Source organism: Hipposideros armiger, unplaced genomic scaffold, assembly GCF_001890085.2.
Source record: "Hipposideros armiger isolate ML-2016 unplaced genomic scaffold, ASM189008v1 scaffold_389, whole genome shotgun sequence".
NCBI lineage: Eukaryota > Metazoa > Chordata > Mammalia > Chiroptera > Hipposideridae > Hipposideros > Hipposideros armiger.
The window spans coordinates 1,451,046-1,470,015 of NW_017731739.1; the positions used below are offsets into that span (position 1 = coordinate 1,451,046).

General features: G+C 43.9%; 2 protein-coding genes across 6 annotated transcripts in view; one reads left to right on the forward strand and one right to left on the reverse strand.

The window, feature by feature from the left end:
- Positions 1-14,914, forward strand: APOBEC2 (apolipoprotein B mRNA editing enzyme catalytic subunit 2). The gene is made up of 3 exons (XM_019663401.1): positions 1-282; positions 9,776-10,339; positions 12,714-14,914. The coding sequence occupies exons 1-2, from the start codon at positions 152-154 to the stop codon at positions 10,317-10,319; spliced, it is 675 nt and encodes a 224-aa protein (XP_019518946.1). The 5' UTR covers positions 1-151; the 3' UTR covers positions 10,320-10,339; positions 12,714-14,914.
- OARD1 (O-acyl-ADP-ribose deacylase 1) overlaps positions 10,920-18,970 on the reverse strand; it is an 11,027-nt gene continuing 2,976 nt past the window's right edge. For all 5 annotated transcript variants that reach the window (XM_019663406.1, XM_019663407.1, XM_019663403.1 and 2 more), the window contains exons 4-6: positions 18,174-18,232; positions 17,031-17,143; positions 10,920-15,660 (exon numbers count right to left, since the gene is read on the reverse strand). In XM_019663406.1, coding sequence (XP_019518951.1) covers positions 15,558-15,660; positions 17,031-17,143; positions 18,174-18,232 — 275 coding nt within the window. In that variant the 3' untranslated portion in view covers positions 10,920-15,557. The remainder of the gene's footprint in view (positions 15,661-17,030; positions 17,144-18,173; positions 18,233-18,970) is intronic.

The following is an 18,970-nucleotide window of genomic DNA, read 5'->3' on the forward strand; positions in this document are numbered from 1 at the left end:
GTGAGCGCACTCAGCTTGGCCTGCCCAGTCTTCTGCCTGTCATCCCCCAGCAGATATAGCTGCTGACAGCTGCGTGGGACTCTGCTGCCAGGCCCTGGCCCAGACTGCCACCTCTCCTCTCTCTCAGTGACTCCCCAGCCGCAACCCCTCCATGGCCCAGAAAGAAGAGGTTGCCGAGGCTTCGGCGCCAGCCTCTCAGAATGGAGAGGATCTGGAGAACCTGGAGGACCCCGAGAAGCTGAAGGAGCTGATTGAGCTGCCGCCCTTTGAGATCGTCACAGGGTGAGAGCCAGCGTGGCCTGGGTGGGGAGAGCACCGGCTGGTGACAGGCTCGGGGAAGGCTGGTGACAGGCTCGGGGGAATTTACGATAATAGTAGGGGTCAGGGTCAAACTGTGAGAGTACGCAGGTATGAAAGGTAGGGGCTTCAGGGGACACAGCAGCAAATCTCTCTTGGATTCTAGGGGAGATACCATGGACCCTCTAATCAGGGGGGTTAGGAGGAGCTCCTGGGAGGCAAGGGCCCAGGGAATGAAACCACCCCTGAGGCCTCCTGGTCTTGTGACATCACCTGCCTCTCTGGGTAGAGGTGGTTTAGTCCTGGGGAATTTGGTAAGGATGTAGAATGACATTGGCAATTTAAGTATGGCCCCAGTCAAAGGAAGTCCTCCCTCCAGTTCCCTCTCTGCTTCTGCGTGGGCCTCTCTTCTATCTGTATGTCTCTCGCTCTTTCTTTTAGAGCTTCCCTCTGGAGTAGAAGATCCTAAGACAAGGAAGATAGTCTCGTCCTTTCCTAAGCCTGAGTGAAAAGCACTTTTTCCCTTGTTCAATCTTTTCTGAGTTTCACCAGGGGCTGTCCACATCCACCCCCGGGGAAGGAGAGACGGTAACACAGGCCAGGGCCAAGAGATTCTGGATGGAGGAGGTATTCCCAGCCCCTCAGCCTGAAGGACCCAGGACCCAGAGCAAAATTCTCGAGGCCCCAAAGAGAAGGCCACAGACAGGGTCTCTCTTGTCTTGTCCAGACCATGCTGTCTTCAGGAACAAGACCAAGTGGTCTTCCTTCTCTTCTCTGTGTCCTTTTAGTAGATAACCCTGCTAAATTCCTAAGTGAAGACTAAGAAGGGGATACATGAAGTCACATTTCCTCCTGAGCCCCGAGGTTTCCTTCCAGGGATTCTCCTGCAATGCTCACAGGCAGGGTAGGGGCTGCACTAAGAGAATTTTCAGGAAGAATGGAGGTGTGGTGCCTTCAAGGGGCAGACACACCTGCTGTGGCAATTTGGACCTGCTGTTTTAAGCTTGGCAAGTGATTTTCCAGTCCTGGCCTCGGGTTTTCCATTGGTAACCTGGGGAAGTTATGTTAGTTGATTCCTAAGGTCCCTTCCACCTCAGATAGCTTCTGATTTATAAGACAACCTGAGGAGGAAAAACAAATGCATCCTAATTCCTGAGGCAAACTCAGTGTAGAACCCCCAAATTTGCATTCGTCCATGCCCAACCATCACCCTCAAGCTAGGATTAAAAAAGCAACAGGCACAGATTAACAGACTAGGGAGAGCCTAGTGCCAGCAGCCCAGGAGAGTCCTCGATTCCAGTGGCTCTCTGTGGAAGGAGATCCTTTTTCTAACACCTAAGCACGCTGGTCCAGGCTGTCCTGGTCACAGATATGCACATGCACGCCCACTCTGCAGTGCTGTGATCTCTCCAGCACAGGGGTGGGGTACGTCCCTGAACAGGATTAGACTAGGTTTGTTGAGTCAAACAGGCTTTGGGGGGCCCAGGGTGGTGGATACTAAAGGGTTAAATCCCCTGATGTAACTTACATCTGTCCAGGGCTTTATAATCACGGCATACCTTCCCATGCATGAGCTCATTCAACCCTCAGTACAGTGCTAGGAGAGGGAGCTATATTATTGCCACTGTCAGATGGGGCAAACTGAGTGTCAGAGAGATGGAGTGATGTGTCCAAGACCTCAGAACCAGTAAGTGGCAGCCAAGTGTCCTTTCCACTGCTTTCTTATTCATTCGGGGTCCCAAGTTTCTCAAACAACTCCATCTCCCTCCATCTGCCAGGTAGTGAGATTCAGAGGCTACCCTGATCCAAGATTCAGAAAAAGAGGAACAGAGGGGTAGCTTTCTGGACTCGCTGAGAGCAGCTCAAGAGAGGTGGAGCCCTGTGTTTCCCAGCCACAAGGAACAGCTGTGGAGATCTGTCTCCTGGGCACTTCTGGGTAAACAGATGGCTTAAAATAGCCCAGAAGTGTGGCTGTGTCTGTGCAGGGACAGTATGAGGGAAGAGTTTTCCTCTCCTTCCCTCTTCCAGGTGCCCTGGAGTCAAAGGGGCCCCAAGTAGGTTTTCTCCTAGCTGAGACTCCCACAGGAAGTCCTTATAGTTGGGCCACAAACTAGCAGAAGATCAGGCGGCTTTTCAGGAAACAGTCTGAGGTGGGAAGGGAGTATTGAGTAGGAATAAAGAGAGATACCCTGCTTGTCGTGATTCTGGTTTGAATAGGACACTCAGTGTTGAAAGTAGACATAAGAGCATTAACAAACTAATGTGGTAGAGCAAGGTCTAAAATGCCGTCCTTTGACCTCACATTGGCTGAGAGTCGATTGTGCGCATCTCTTTCCCAACTTTATGTTCAGTGACTTCACACTGGTTTCTTGAAGTCTCCACAATGAGAGTGTTTGCAGAAATCAGCAAACGTTAGAAATCAGGGCTTTTTTCTTTCTTTCTTTCAGTTTGCTGGGTGCTAAACTAGCACACCACTGAAAGAGAGGACCCTCCGAAAATGAGAGGAAGAGGAGAAGGGATGAGGTTTGGGAGTGCTTGATGGAGCTCTCACGGATAAGATTTGAGGCCCAGAGAACGCATCACCCATCAGTACTAGGTTTAACTTCTTGAGTGTCGACAATTGTTCAAAATCTGAGGGGTTAGATTCCTCAACCTATCTTTCAGATAAGAAAACCAAGCCTTAGAGTAATTTTCCCAAAGCTAATGGATGGAGTAAGGCGTGAACCCCAGGACTGTCTGACTCCACATCGTCACACTGTGTCTAAAAAAAGCCATAAAGATGAGTCTTTTTATAGTCAACAAATATTTACTGACTAGGAATCATTTCTTTACTCCTTGTTTCCCCCTGCTAATATTTAACTTCAATGAGGGCGGAGACCTTGTCTTTTCAACTGCTGTGTCCCTAGCACCAAGAATAGTACCCCGCTCCTAACAGGTACTCCATAAATATTTGGTTTTTAATAAATAAATAACGAATGGGCACCTAGTATGTGTTGAGATAGGGAATTACCTGTGGGGAGGACTTGAGGAGACAAGTTCAGGATACATGAAGACCCAACAGCACTAGGCTTAGTTAGAAGAGGCTGACTTTGGTTCATGGCTGACTCTGGGCTCAGCATGTTTTCGGAGAGTGCTAGACCACCAGGAATTGGTTGTCTCCCCATCTCTCCATCCCAGTGACAAGTGACTGTGGCTCTGCCTGGCAGCACCTGTGTGTCTGTCTTTGTCTCTAGTTATGTGATATATGATTTTGCATAAAGCCGAACCTGTTCTGAGAGGGGCTATTATGGAACAGATAAATAGCACAGGCAGTGATTCTACTTCCAACCACTTCTTTAGCTTCTGGTAATTTACTCTGACCACGTAAGTGACACAGACAGACAAGGCAGGGTTCAGGGGAGAAGGGACAGGCAGGAAGAGAGGTGCCTTCAACACCATTGTGAAGGCCACAAGTCCCCCGTCCCTTACCCTGGACTCTGGAACATGTTGGAAAGGTTTGCTGCATAAAGATAGAAGACAGACACTGACTCTGACCACTCTAATCTCCACTGAGAGCTGGTGGAAGGTCAAAGCTCAGTGTAAAGACGGTGCCTCCCAGGGAAAAGGGGCAGACTCATGACTTGCCTATCCACAGCTGCCATGCAGGAGCAAGCAGCCGTCAAACGCCTTCTCAGCTGTAGGAAGTCAGTCTGTTAGAAGCCTCTCTGCTTCTCTACACTCCTCTTTCTGATGAGGCCCACTCCTTAGCATCCAATTTGAAAGTGGTCTGAAAAATGGAAAGGAACCTGAAACCCGGCAATTCTGCCTCTTTTGAGTAGGTCATGAAAGGTCTGGTGAGGAAAGCTGAAATGAGTCAACACTCAACTACCTGTGGGTGGATTTTCCACTCCATTGATTATCTTGGAGCAAATGCTTAATCTCAGACCAGCTTCTACTGTCCTCTGGGTTGCTTCTTTTTGCTGTATAGATTTATGCTTAGGAAATGGAAAATGCAAATGTTTTGAAATGTGAACGTGATATATATATATATATATATATATATACATATGTATGTATATACATATATGTGTGATATATATGTATATATGTACATATATGTATATATGTGTGTGTATATATATATTACACAGAGAGAGAGAGAGAGCTAAAAAAATGTGTACACATTTTAAGAAAGGAAAAAACTATTAAAATTACACTGAAGGTAATCACTTTGAGCATCTCTTGTAATTGCAGAGTCAAATGTGACTTGTATTCATCTTGTGTTATCAGTATATATTATTGCAATTTTAATACAGTTTTTCTTTTCTTAAAACGTGCATACGTTTTTTGGCACCCTCTGTATATATATGCACATTTACTCACATCCCTTCACCCTCCAGCAAGCAGACCGTTTTCCCCAGACATTAGGAGTCTGTCTCCTGCGCAGAGAATTGCAATGACCAGTAGCCTGAGTCTAAGCAGATGAAGTGTGAATGGCCTTGTTTGCAGAAAGAATGAGGAAATGGTGCTTAAAGAGGTGTGATGTGAGGCTGGGAGGAGGGGATAGGAATAATGAATGCTGCTGATTTCTGTGCCTGAAGAAGTGACCGAGTCCAGGTGAAAAGCTCTCCCTTCAGCATCTCTAGCCTGACCGCCACTCCAACATACACGCACATACCCCCCCCCCCCCCCCCCCCCCCCCCCCACTTTCACAGTAAAATATTTGCTGGAGCTGAGAGTGTTAGTAAATATGGTCCTCAGGCATACCATGCTACTAGAAATAAAAAGACGTTTGTGATTATCCAAGAGTTAGTGTCACTCTTTCCTTTCTTCTACTAGTGAGCATAATAGTGTGGACTTGTTTTGTGATTCTCTAATATCACCCAAGGTGACCATGTTAGCTCCCTGGAAAAGTTTCAGACCTCTATCAACTCTGTTCTCTGGGTTTCCCTGGTGGGAGGCCTAAAAAAAGCCTCATTCGACCTTTATGCTCCTTCCAGAAGACCAAAAAGGAGAGGAGCCAAGCAAGCTTAGTCTCGGAGGAAGTCCAAAGGGAAGACTGGGAGCCTAGACCTTCCCTGACATTCCTTTGCTCCTCAAAAGTACTTCTGTCCCTGAGGCACCTGTTCTGTCTTATCGTATTGTCTCTATTGAGGGACAGGGTACACCGTTAATATAGGGAAGGGGCAATCATATAAGGAAGGGACATGAGGACTATTTTTGCAGGAGAAGAAACGAGGAGGTTGGATGCCAAGCTGCGTGCTGCCAGACACAGAGCTCAGGCAGACGTTAATCAATCACACAGCACAAACTATCCAAAGGCTATAAAGCAAAGAGATCCCACTATGGCCATTCCTGTAGTTAAGCCCTCTGCAAATAAGACACGGGGTGTGCTTTACAAGAGTTAAAGACAAACCTGCCCCTATTCTTCCTGCATCTTTACAGAAGTTAAACTTATTGTTCTTCTTTCCTCCTTTCCGCCCATACCCATACATTTTCCATGGAAGTGGAAAACATATATAAGCCCTAGCCCAGGGGATGGAGGGGGTCTCTCTTCCACTAGTGATTAGAGACTGTCACTGTCTGTGGGGTGACCTTTGTTTTCTTACTTACTTTCTGCTAAATAAACTTACTTTTCCTTTAAACTCTATATCGGCTCACGTTTGAACTCTTTCCCATGTGAAGCCAAGGACCCACTTTTCCTGTAACACCATGAGGCTGCTAGCCAGAGGGGTTGGAAAAGATATTTAGAAAGAGGTGAACTCTTTTCCTCTCCCTTGGGCCTCATGTTTCTCAGGGTCCTCTCTGTTAAGACAGAGGGATTGTAATGGTGGCACTAAGTCTTCTATTTTGAGGTTTGAATCTCTGGTATAATTTGATTTAACAAGTGTAATTTAGCTTGGGACTTTTTGAAAGTTTTTTTCTTTCTTCCCGTTGCTTCCTTTCTGCCGCTTCCTTGCAACCAACTGTTTTGGTTTTTTTTTTTGTTTGTTTGTTTTTTGGGGGGGGTGGCAGGGGGTTTGTTTGTTTTTAACTTTACTGGGGAACAGTGTGCTTTTTCCCAGGACCCATCAGCTCCAAGTCAAGTTGTTGTCCTTCAATCTTAGTTATGGAGGGCGCAGATCAGCTCTAAGTCCAGTCGCCATTTTCAATCTAGTTGCCGGGGACGCAGCCCACCATCCCATGCAGGAGTCGAACTGGCAACCCTGTTGCTCAGAGCTGCTACTCTAACCAACTGAGCCCGGTTTTGCCATCTGTATGGGATTCACTCCTGACTCCAACTTAAATCTACATAACATATACAACGGTGGCAATAACCGACATAACTGCTCCTTCTCCCACCCCAACTGGCAAAGCCGAACTCTCTAGAAAAGTTCACTACAGGCTGAAGAAATTTACACCCTGACTAGGAAATATAAAACTGAAGATGAAACAGACTCAGGGCAGTAGTTCCTGCAGACTCTGCCCAGTCGATCCTCCTCTTACTTTAATAAATCTTCTCTATTTCTACCTGACTTGTGAATTCTTTCACGGCCCACAAGCAAGCGAGCAGCCACAACACTCTCCCCTTGCCCAGGGAAGAGGAGGAAGGGAAAACATCAGAGCTTAAGAGGGGCTCAGAAAAGCAGCAGTCTCAGACCATCCAGCAAATTTGGCAGACTGGACCAAATTCATACTCTCTGCTGGGCTCTACGTGGCGAAGTTGGAGCCATACTTTGTGGGGTTCCAGAAGGAAACCTAAGGGACCACACAGGCAGGTATTGCTGAAGCCCCCCAAGCCAACCATGCAGTCATGAATACAGTAGGTCCTCCAATAACATGGGTTCTTTCACTGTTGATGACATGCTGTAGGAGCTTAAGTCTTGTTGACATCAATTAGCCTATGGTGAAATTGGTTTCTTTATACATTGTTTCCCTAACGTCGCAGAACTTATTGAGCATTAAGTGAGGACTTATTGTACTTCCAAGGGTTTCACCTGTTCATCTAGAATCCTCAGAATTAGATATGGGGTGGGGGTGAGGGTGGCCTGGTAAAAGGCCTTGACGAGCAAAAAAAGGGTTTGGATAAGAAAGGTAAACTCAGTGCTTCTCAGGAGGAAAAAGCCACTCCAGGAAGAGAAGGGATCATTGAGCAACAGGCAGAGCTCAGGAGTGGTCTGGTGGGGTGAGCTTAATTAGGGAGAGCTAATCACAGCAGGGATTGAAAAAGGAGAGGGGAGTCATCAGGCCATCCATTCTCCCCAAATGTTAAGTAAATAATAAACACATCCAACCAGGGACAAGGGGTGCTTAAAGAGCTAAATATAGTGCCCAAAGCAAGCCCTAAGGCTGGGTCCTCACACACATCCATCTCCGCAGTGAAAACTGAACTTGACAGCAAGGGACATGGAAACTTGGGTGGACAAAAATTGGTGGTGGGGGAGGGGAGCACTGCAGAGAAATAGCTCAGGTTTACTCAGCAATTTGGCATCTGCTGCTTATCCCTAAGAAGCCGAGGCACTGGGACCCTAGGCATTCCCCTGCAGCCCAGGAAGTTGGGTGACCGCTCTAGAGGAAACAAAAGTGGGGGAGAGAGTCAACAGGGGAGTTAACGATTGCCACATGTATCTCCTGGGACAGCCTGAGAGATTACATTTTTTATTTTTATTATTTTTATTTGTTTTTATTATTATTTTTTAAGATTTTATTGGGGAATCAGGGAAGGGGAAAAGACAAGTTGCTGTCCTTTGGTTCTTCAGTCTAGTTATGGAGGACGTCGCTTCACTGGCCCATGTTGGTATTATCATTGCACTCTTCCCGGATGAGGCAGCCACTCGCTGGCCATTGGACGGCTGCTCACAGTGGCTCACGGCAGCTCACGAAAGCTCACGCTCGCTGCTGGCCAGCCCCACTGTAGCCTATGCTGGCGCCAGTGACTCATGGCAGCCCAGCTCCAGGTCAAGCTGTCATTCACCATCTTAGCTGTAGAGGGCACAGCATCACTGGCCCTCATCTGTGGGATCTGAACCGGGGCCCTGCTGCTCAGAGCTGGCGTCCCAAGCCAACTCCTAACCAATGCGCCACTCGGCTGGCCCCGAGAGGTTACATTTTTTAAAAAGAAAATATTCAACCTGTCCAGCTGTACTCATCCCTTGCTCTCCTTCTGGCATTTTCAGTCTCACCTGTTAAATCCTCCTCATTTTCCTTGGCCTTCAAACCTGCACCAATCTTCCCAATTTTAGAAAATCACACGCATACACATAAACGATAAAAAGAGTCTTCAACTCTGACTCCCTTTCTAGCCCATCTCCATTTTTCTCTCTTTCTTATTACTGCTAAACTTTACAAACAAACAAACAAACAAAAAACCCTCGGCCTTTCTCTGCTACTTTCATTTTCTAATCATCCATCTCCCCCTTGACGCCACTGGACATATTATTCATCACCAAGTCTGGTGTCACCAAGGGGCTGTCTTCATTTCGGGCTTTCCTCAGTTTCACTGTCTGCCTAAAGCCACCACAGTCCTCTTCCATGGACATGCCTTTTATTATGCCTTTCTTTACTCAAGAACCTATCACGATTCTCTATTGCCCCATGAATGACGGCTAAACTTTCAAGAGGCTTCATATGCCCTTCACTCTACCTACTTATTTGGAGCAGTCAACTATTGTTCTCAACTGCCTTATTTACGTCTCTGTCCAACTAGAATCCAGCTGCTAGATGGTAAGCATCTGGAAAGCAGAGGCCAAATCTTTCATGATTTTGAAATGACTCAGTACTATATACAAGCTAAATCATATCAAGATACCTTTAGGTAGTGTGGCCTCGAAGATAAAAATTATTGGACACTCATGTGACAACCCTTCTTTTCACCAGACGGCTTGAGAAAGTCACTAGGAGAGAACAGCACTGCAGGTTAGGCCACTCCATGCCTAAAATGCAATATACGTGAGTGACAAGGAGCAGGAATGAAAGTATGACATGTTCTGCCAAACGTTTGCCTTGCTCTGTCATGAGAAATTTGACATACGTGCTACTTTGCAAAATTACTACTTGAACACCGCTTTTCAAACCTGGCCACATATTAGGTTCATCTGGAGAGCTTTTTACGATGCTGGTGCTTGGGCCCCCTTCCAGATGTTCTGCTTTAATTGGTTTAGTGTGGGGCCCAGGCATTGATGTTTGTACAGTCCCCTAGGTGACACAAATGTAGAGCCAGGTTAAGTCACTGAATTTAGAAATGTAGGCATGTGTTATATGTTGGGAGTGATGGAGTGTTTGGAGACCCTTCCTAATGGGGTGACCAAAAGGCACCTCACTCCAAATTCTCTCCTCTCCTCCGGATAAACCCTTTTGGGTTCTTTCATGCCTTTTTGTCACTGATGTTACCATAGGAAAGGCCTGTGTTAAAAGAGTGAACGTATGTCTGAGATCGTGCAGAGCGACCTACTCCAGGCTGGTCCGAGAAACAAGAACTCATCCTTCGTCTTCCCTGTCCCTTTGTCTCCTTAACCCCTAGGGAGCGGCTGCCTGTCAACTTCTTTAAGTTTCAGTTCCGGAATGTGGAGTACAGTTCTGGGCGGAACAAGACCTTCCTCTGCTACGTGATTGAAATGCAGGACAAGGGAGGCCAAGTGCAGGAAACCCGGGGGTACCTGGAGGACGAACATGCTGCTGCCCACGCAGAGGAAGCCTTCTTCAATAACATCGTGCCGACCTTCGACCCGGCGAAGCGCTACAATGTCACCTGGTACGTGTCCTCCAGCCCCTGCGCAACTTGCGCTGACCACATCATCAAAACCCTGGGCAAAACCAAGAACCTGCGCCTGCTCATCCTGGTGGGGCGCCTCTTCATGTGGGAGGAGCCGGAGATCCAGGCTGCGCTGCGGAAGCTGAAGGAGGCTGGCTGCAGGCTGCGCATCATGAAGCCCCAGGACTTCGAGTACATCTGGCAGAATTTTGTGGAGCAAGAAGAGGGCGAGTCCAAGGCCTTCGAGCCCTGGGAGGACATTCAGGATAACTTCCTGTACTATGAGGAGAAGTTGGCGGACATCCTGAAGTAGGCGAGTGGGCTCAGCCTCACGTGAGTCATGGCACCATCACTCTATTTAAAACTGTCAACGTGGGTAAGAAGGCTTGAGGTCAGGTGGATCGAGCGGGATGTTTGATTTGCCTTTGGAAGGATTTCTCTTTTTGTTGGTGGAAAACCTTTTAGAAGACCCCGGTTCCTTTTACTTCCTCTCAATTCCTCTAAGTCCTTTTCCCTTCAACCCTTTTATATCAAACTAACTTTCCCCATAATATGGAATATTTAAGGTCGTCAGGAATCTGAATGCTTTGATGTGACAATGACTTTCTGTAGTAAGATTTAGATGGTGCAAGGGCTTGCTACTTGACCACGGCCTAGAAGATATTTCAGTTCCCTAAGCGTGCCCCCATGCATGTGTCCAGAATTAGTGATTGTAGATGCCCTACTCCCACCCCCAATTGCAATCCTACCATTCCATTTTTCTCAAAAGCAGGTGTTTCATTCCATCAGGGGCAATTTGATCATTTTGGGCACTTTTGAAATTCTCTAAATTTGTATTCACCTTTTTTTTTTTCTGGCCAGAGCAGCTTTCATGCTTTCAAAATGGTTCTGCTTTGAAGGAGAGACCAATTGCTGTGTGAATATATAATACAAGAACATTTTATTTATTTTGTATGTTGAGAAGACCTCAGCAGGACTCACAGAAAAATGCTGAATGCAGGAATGGGCATAATACAGCAACAACTTCTATGCAGGAATGTGTAAAGGGTTGAAAAAATGTCTGTAAATTATGCAGCAGCTCAGAAGTAGCCTACTAGACATCAAGATGTGATAGGAGCACTGGAAGTAAAAATTAGCTATTTAAGCAAATAATTAGGACACAATTAAGGCCAATTTGGCCTCTTGCTGCGGGTAAATTAGACTCTTGCAGAAACAGGCTGATTACCCCCAGGAAAGAGGGTAAAGGATCCTTTACTGTCTTTTTTTGAATTTGGTCTAGTTTGCTCCCACAGCAATGCTATGACTAAGATCCTTTACAAAGCCTGAGTTACTGATCAAAGTCCTCCAGCGACAGAGAAAGGTCTTCACCACCCTCTTTACAACTTCAATTCTGAAACAACTCACGTATTACTAAAACACGAAAGCAGTATATGCTTCCATGAAGAGATTCAATTTATTTGTGGTGTGTCTCACTCTTAATACTCTTAAGAGATGTCACTTCATAGACACATTTTGAAAATATCAATGTTCTGGAGCTTGATGTTGGCAGATGTTAGCTATTAGACATGCACTCAGGGTGCCTGATAATTCTCCAGTTGGGTATTTGCCAATCTATGAAGACAGGAATTCCAGCCATTTCTTACAAAAGGCAGGACCCATTCATTGAATTAAGTGAGACTATGGTCAGGTAATGTCACATGGTACTCTGCTCGTATAAACTGAGACACTCTGCATGGTCATGAGAGGTAATAAAAAGATTTCTAAGGGTGACCTCTTAAGATACAAAATTAGCTTTTAAATTCCTTGAAGATTTTGTGAGCATAGGTGCTATCGCTGTCATTATAAACCTTAGATTCTACAGAATGACGACTGGTAGCTTAATTTTAACCTTAGTATACTTTAATCTCTTTAAACATCTTTCAGAGTCACAGGCCACTTCTTCCAGCTGCCTAACTAGCAAGTCCTCAGGGATGTGTGTGTGTATGTGTGTCCTCATTAAGTCAAATAATTAGATACCTAAATCTGCTATAAAAATTAAGCATTTCAAGAAGAATTAAAAAGAGCTTTTACTTTTGGATAGTTGAGGGTTGTATCTTATGCTAAACAGAAAATAGAGAAATCAGTTTGAGGGAAAAGTCCATTTCTAAGTCAAATTATTCTTAAGTATTATTGAGCATGTTCCACATTCTAAGTCTCCTTCCATTAATGTACATAACTGTATTATCTGGACCCATTAACATGCTTCCCTGTACTCTATTTGAGTTGCTCATGTGTCTGAAGGAAAAGGTTAAAATACATCAAGTTAAACAAAAAAAAAATAATTGGCATGAAACAGAATTGTAACCTAAAAGCCCAAATGAATACCTCTGCTTAAAATACTGCCCAGAAATGGGCACTGGTTAAAAGAAAATGTTCCTCTTAGGTCTTATTCCATCTTTTTAAAAAAAAGTAACAGAATAGGATTTCACCAAATATTCAACTCGAGAACAGAGTGAAAGCAGATCTCTTCTGGGACTTCCTCTGTGCAAACCACACTGATATTGAACAGATTCAACCCTGGGTAAACCAGGAATCACAGGAGACTATGGAGGAGAAATTCAGGGACTTATTGGGGAAGGTGCACAGAAAAACCCTAGTTTAAAAAAATCTCTTCATTGTTTGGGGCCAGCATTGCTCTCCGTAACATGCTTTCTGTATTCTCACCAAGGTCTGCCTGCTGCCACCAAGAGACAGCGGTGACATGTGTGGCCATCTGGGACATGCCTGACTTCCTACCACTTGGAGCTGGACAACATTCGATGCCAACCACCCCCACTGCACACAGCCCTCTAAGGACTCAAAATACACTATTCACGCTGTAAATAATTTTAGCTGTGCCTCTCTCTCCAATGCTGCTCCTGGGAAAGAGGAAAGTGAGCTGCAAAGAGAAATAGCAACCATATATAGGCACGAGGCATCCATGGGGCTGAGGGTCCTAATTATTCCTCCAAATGGGCTGCTTAAGGTGAAGAGCCTCAGACCCAAGATCTGCCAAGATCTTTGAAATATGTCCAGAAATGCATTTTATGTTAAGTTGGGTTTTTGTTTTTTTTAAAAGAAAAATAACCAGCAACATTAATAAAAGAAGTGGTGTGGTTTTTCTGTGAACAGGCTTTTTAAGGAATTTGGATATATCGCAGTTATAATGCTATGGACAGTGATCAAGTCCCAGGAATAGGGATGTCCCAGGCTTCGAACCTGACATTAGAAAGTGGAAAGGAGGCTTAGACCAGGACTTGTCTAGGCAACACAGGTACTAACTCTCCCATGTAGACTTCTCATCCTGGTCTTGACCTTCATAAAATGTTTTCTTGAGATTACTTGTGACTTTTCCCTTCTCTGAAGGGAAGCTATAGCAGAGGTGGAAACAAAAATCATAGAAAATGTGTTTATAAGATGTCCATGTCCCCACAGCCAGTTAATAAGTAATTAGCCTCTTGGTTAATGAGGAGGTAAAAAGTAGGGAGATTTCAATGTTCAGATACATGTAAGCATAGTCAACATGTGGTACTTAATAGTGATGGCAGAATGATATAAAAAAATCCCATTTCTTAAAAGGTTTGAGTCCTATGTAGAAGTAAAATTTCACATGTGAATTTCTGGGTGTTTGCCAATCTCTAACTAGGTTTCCAGGAATAAGGTGTTCATGTTGATTATCAGGCAATGCTTCCTTTCCCTGGGCTTTGTGTGTGATAAGTCATCGGAATTTGACCCCAAGACTATCTGCAAATGACAAAGTACTTTATCACATCCCTGCTGAGTCCTAGAATTTCACTTACAGCCAGTCCTCAGAGAGACAAAGCTTTGTTAAAAGAATCAAGGTTCAGACTCAAGGAAAAAAATTCACCCTAACCCCTTTCAATGTAGAAGTCTATAAAACCAATGTTTTGACCCATGTTAAGATTTGCATAGCTAGCAAAATACTTTGATTCTACATTTCTTATCACCCCATTCTCATTTTCAGTTTTGTATATTTAGACATTGTTTCCCTTCTTTTTTTCCCCCTTAAATTTTACTATCTGTATGTGAACAGAAGCAAAGTATCAAGAAAAGCATCAGTCTAAAAGTTTGAGAATGAACTTGCTCCTCCCCTACCCCACCCTGACAACACGGAGAACTTGTCTGTTCCAGAAATACAAAAGAAATGAAATACTTTTTGCAACTGCTGTCTCATATCAGGCTGCAATGTATCAAGAACACAAGTCTAAAGTACAAAGTTTATATTTAAGTGCTCCTGCTAGTGTCTCAATAAGCCCATTCTAAAATCCAGTTTACACTTGGGAAAACAGCAAGTCCTGTGAAGACCCAGAATTCACTCTAGAGGGGAAATCAATAGGTCTTGCTGTTTAACTTGTAACACCTCAAAGGGGGGTGGGGGACTGGGGCGAGAAAACCCCACCAGTTTTCCCAATATCTCTGACACTGAAGCACTGGCTAAATGAACCTTTTTTCCCCACCACAAAAACAAGAATAAACGAAGTGCTGCTCTTCTAGCTTAGGAAGAAAAGGAGACTAATATTTACTGTTCTTGATCTCAGTGGGTTATACCTCAGAATCCTCTGGGGCTTAAAAACACAAAGAAAACTGGTCATCCTCCCTAATCCCCCAACTACCAAAATAGGATTTTGGGGGAGAAGTGGGTCTTTTATTTATTTATTTTTTTTTAAGAAGATTCATATGGATTTTGTTGCCAACTGAGATATTACTCTGCACTAAGCACTGTCAGGCATTTAACATACACCGTTTCATGTCTCATGATTCAGACAGGTTCAATCAAGAAACTACATAGCAGACAGAAGAGGGCACAATGAAGACGTTCTGAAAACCTGTCTTTCCATTATGTTGAAACTTCCTGTCCATTCTTTCTTATTTCTCACCTTGCTGCTCTTCCCACCGGACGCCCTCTCTGACTTTTCCAAATTAAGTTACAAGTGAATCCTCCATGATCCAAATCCGGAACAACACAAACGTGTACAGAGCCTCAGTGGAGCCCATGACATTGATTTTCCTTAATAATGTAAAAACCCATTTTTGTAATTTAAACAAACAAAAAACCCCTCAAAATTCTCTCCTAGGATGAATCTGATGACGTAAGGATAATACAAATTAAATGCACAAGCTACAAGAGATGCAAAATTAAATATGTTCATCATTCCTAAAGTTTCTCTTCAACAGCAGAGAAGTAGAATCAATGCTGCCACCTAGTGGCAAGCCAAACAAATCAGGTAGCATCCTGGAGCAAAACGGGTCATAGGCAGACCATCTGGTTTCCCGCCTACCATCAGGCCATCTATTATCACCTACCTTCCTGCAAAAAAAAAAAAAAATCACATCCACATTTCCCAAGCAACCCCTCGTCCACAGTTCCAGTCCAATCAGGAATACAGCCTGGCCTGTGACACAGACTACTTCCCATGAAACTCCTCTGACAATTTTAAGGTCAGTTTGCCCAGTCCTATGGCCCACTAAGGATGACACAGGAAAACACGGACACATCCAAATGTTCATCTGTTCAGAGTGTATATACAGTAATTCTAATGTCTGTTGCCTCAAACACCTCCTCAATCATTGCAGACACATTTTCCCATTGCAGACGATCAAGACCACAGCCAATCCTGAAAAAGACAAAACATCTCCATTGGTTGTGATGAAGGTATCTAGAAAATCACTCCTTCCCTCTTCCTTTAGGCCACATTCACCCAGACCATTAGAACAGATGATCTGGTCTCACACCCATAGGCAGCCATGGTGGGAGTCTGGAAGTTAATTCCTATTGTGAGTCACTCAAGACTATTCCTAGACAGCCCTAACATCCCATAACTGTCACTTCTCTTTTGCCTAATAAGGTTACCACTTCCCAATTATTTCAAGCTACGTTTAGAAATGTGTAATTCTGCCGTGACACAAGAGACTCACTATCCTTCTATGTCTACTGATGACAACTAGCTGTGGGTGGATGGGAAAAGGCTGGAATTTTAAAAATGCACTTTTAACAATGGGAAGTTAAGATAAAAAGAAGACAAAGGATAGGATCTCTGCAAAAAAGAAGTCAAGATGGTATCCTGAGAAATGCCAAGCTGACTGCAATTCAGGTCTTTACAACACCCTGGTAAGAAATCTCAGTCAGCCCACAAACTCTACTACCTAGCACCATTCTTCTAAGATATTACTTTATTGATCCCCAACATTCCTAAGGGGAAAAAGGAGGGGCTTAAAATTGCTAATTTCATATAATGTAATGATGAAGTCCCTGAAAAAAAATTGTGATAAAAAGTTTAAGCATAATCCATAAATATATTAAAGACCAGTATAAGACGAGTAACCCTATAGCCATATAAGTTCACTTGGAGCTTGGAATAAACCTGCATGGATGGTCAGCACTAAGTCAAAACTAGACTGACAAAAGAAGTGACCCGAAGCCTATTTCCTGAAAAGGAAGCAAAGGGGATACGGAACTGTCAACGTCATCCCTTAAGTTTCCAACAGGAAGGGTCTAAGACGTTAGATCCGGGACCTATCCTCTGGCTACTGCCATTGGTGACCACGAACAAGCATGCAGCTTAAAAGGTAGTGATTTACAACTTTCTTTACACAGTATTAGTAGGTTTGGGACACTTGAAGTGGCCCAGAAGGAAATCACAATTGCTTGGTCTTGGTTCTTAACCTTATATTGCTTCAGGAATAGAGGCCAAGCTTCAGGCAGATGCTAGGAATTTAACAAATGTGACTGAACAACGGTTCCTCCTTACTACACAGGCTGAGGCAGGTGTGTGTTTTAAGTTACTTAGCTTGATTCGTTCAGCCTAGGCTAAGAAATGGGTATGCCTTGGCTGACAACTGATTCACTGGTGATTTTTTCAAATTTTAAAATTGTCCACCTTTAAATCTGGATTTTGGATTAAGCTTTTAAGTCATTTGTCTTTGGATAAGACAGTAACCCCCACCAATCAATCAAGTCTTTACTTAGAGCCCTGGATTTCCTTACCTGGGCATGGAGAGGTCGGTGACTCCATTCTTCAGACAATGGGACTTCATGGCCTCTAAACTTTTCTGCAAATTTTCATAAGTTGGCTTGTGTGAAGCCCTTTTCTTTGTAATCTGAGCACAAAGAAAGAGTTCAAACTTCTATTAGTCCAAAATGATAGGAAAAGAAAAGCCATCACATTCTCCCAACATCCTGATAATTAACTGCCTTTTTATAGAACAGTCTAGAGCAGGAATGAAAAATGTCATACTGTCCTTTCCAGTTATGGGAGGCCCTGGAATATCAACTAACTAGGGCTTGAGAAACCCAGACATTATCATGTAATAATCTTTCCTTTTCTCAAGAAGCCCAGGTTAACAGGCTGTGCCTATTGTCTATTGTTTTTAAGCAAGATAGGTGAAAGTCTTTGTGCCACTTCCAAGAGATAAGCTGAAATCTCTAACAAGGAAAAACCCACATGACCTGAAAATTTCCTGTTACGTCTATTATTTAGAAACCATGCTTGCTTGCTTGCTTTTTCTCTATGAAAGAGCAGAGAGAAACTGGTAGCATCCCAAATAACTTTGGAAGTAACATCAGCCTTAAAGACAGCATTCAAAGGGGCCAAGACGTGAACCCACTCAGTTTGCTGTTTAAATCAAGCTTATAGTGGGTTGCCTATAAGTCACCCAGCACCATCACCAAGAAACCACACTCTTTCTGGGGCCAAAAACCATTTGGACAGTGGAAGAATCTCACATTGAGGCAGCAGGAAGGAAAGGAGCTGAGCACATTTGATAGGCAAGAACGAGAGGAAAAATTCCTTTGAGCAAAGTGTCTCTCATTTCTGTCTCACTATGACTAGCAAGGAATTAAAGTATGGGTGGCAACCCTAACTTCTGCAAATTGGCGGCATCCCTAATTTTGCAAATCTTAGAACACAGACCTTTGGTTGATGTCACAATACTCTTTCCCATGGAGCTAGGATGCAGCTTCACATTCCTTTCTAACCCAGAGCTCCAAATAGCCACCACCACTAGATCTGAGCTGGCATGAGATCAGAGGCTTTTTAATGTCTTTGCCTGTCTAGAATGATCAACACAAACCCCGCACAGCCCACCTGGTCACCAATCCTTAGAGCTCGGAGAATTAGCCCTGTCTTACCAAGTAATATATATATCGCCCATCTCTCTTCAGAACAGCCACTTCTCCAGATTTCTTTTCTAAGAAAAAGTTATTTAATAGAAAAGAAAAAGAAAATCAAAACACTGATCTCCATTCTTAGATTTTAAAAAATCTTTACAGATCTGAGTTAACCTCAGAACTAATTTTCAACTCTAAAGAAACCTAGTCCCCTATGAACACTTTGCTTATCAGCCTTCCTAAATACTATATTCCTTAAATTCCAGCTTCCTTAATCATGTTTTCTCAATCATGTTTCCCTCACACCCTATCTTTTGTCCTGCCCTTATTTTCAAATACACCCTTACTTGTTCACTTAAAAAACTTTAATGTGTATTGCCTTGAAATATTTTAGAATGTACATTTATTTGCCAAATGTGTGTTCATTCAATAATGATCTTTTTATATACAAAGAGTTAATGTTTAAGCATTATGGAGAACACAAGTGTATAAAAAGTTTCCTAATTATTATGAGTTTTCAATCAAGAGAAGGTGTCATGTATACAAATAACTACCATACAAAGCAATAAGAAATTGCTTTTTTTTTAAAAAAGCTGAGCCACCCTGCCACCTGTTGGCAGCTCAGCAGCTGCTCAGCTTGGGCCGGGACTTGAACCGCTGTTGCTCAGAGCTCAAACTCTTGAGCGAGCTCTTAACCAACTGAGCCACTCAGCTGGCCCAGAAATTGCTTTTTAAAAGGCTGACATCAGCATCGCCAGTGGGGGCCTTGACTATGCCTGGACTGTGGTCTGAGCAACTGTTTCAGAAACTCCACATGA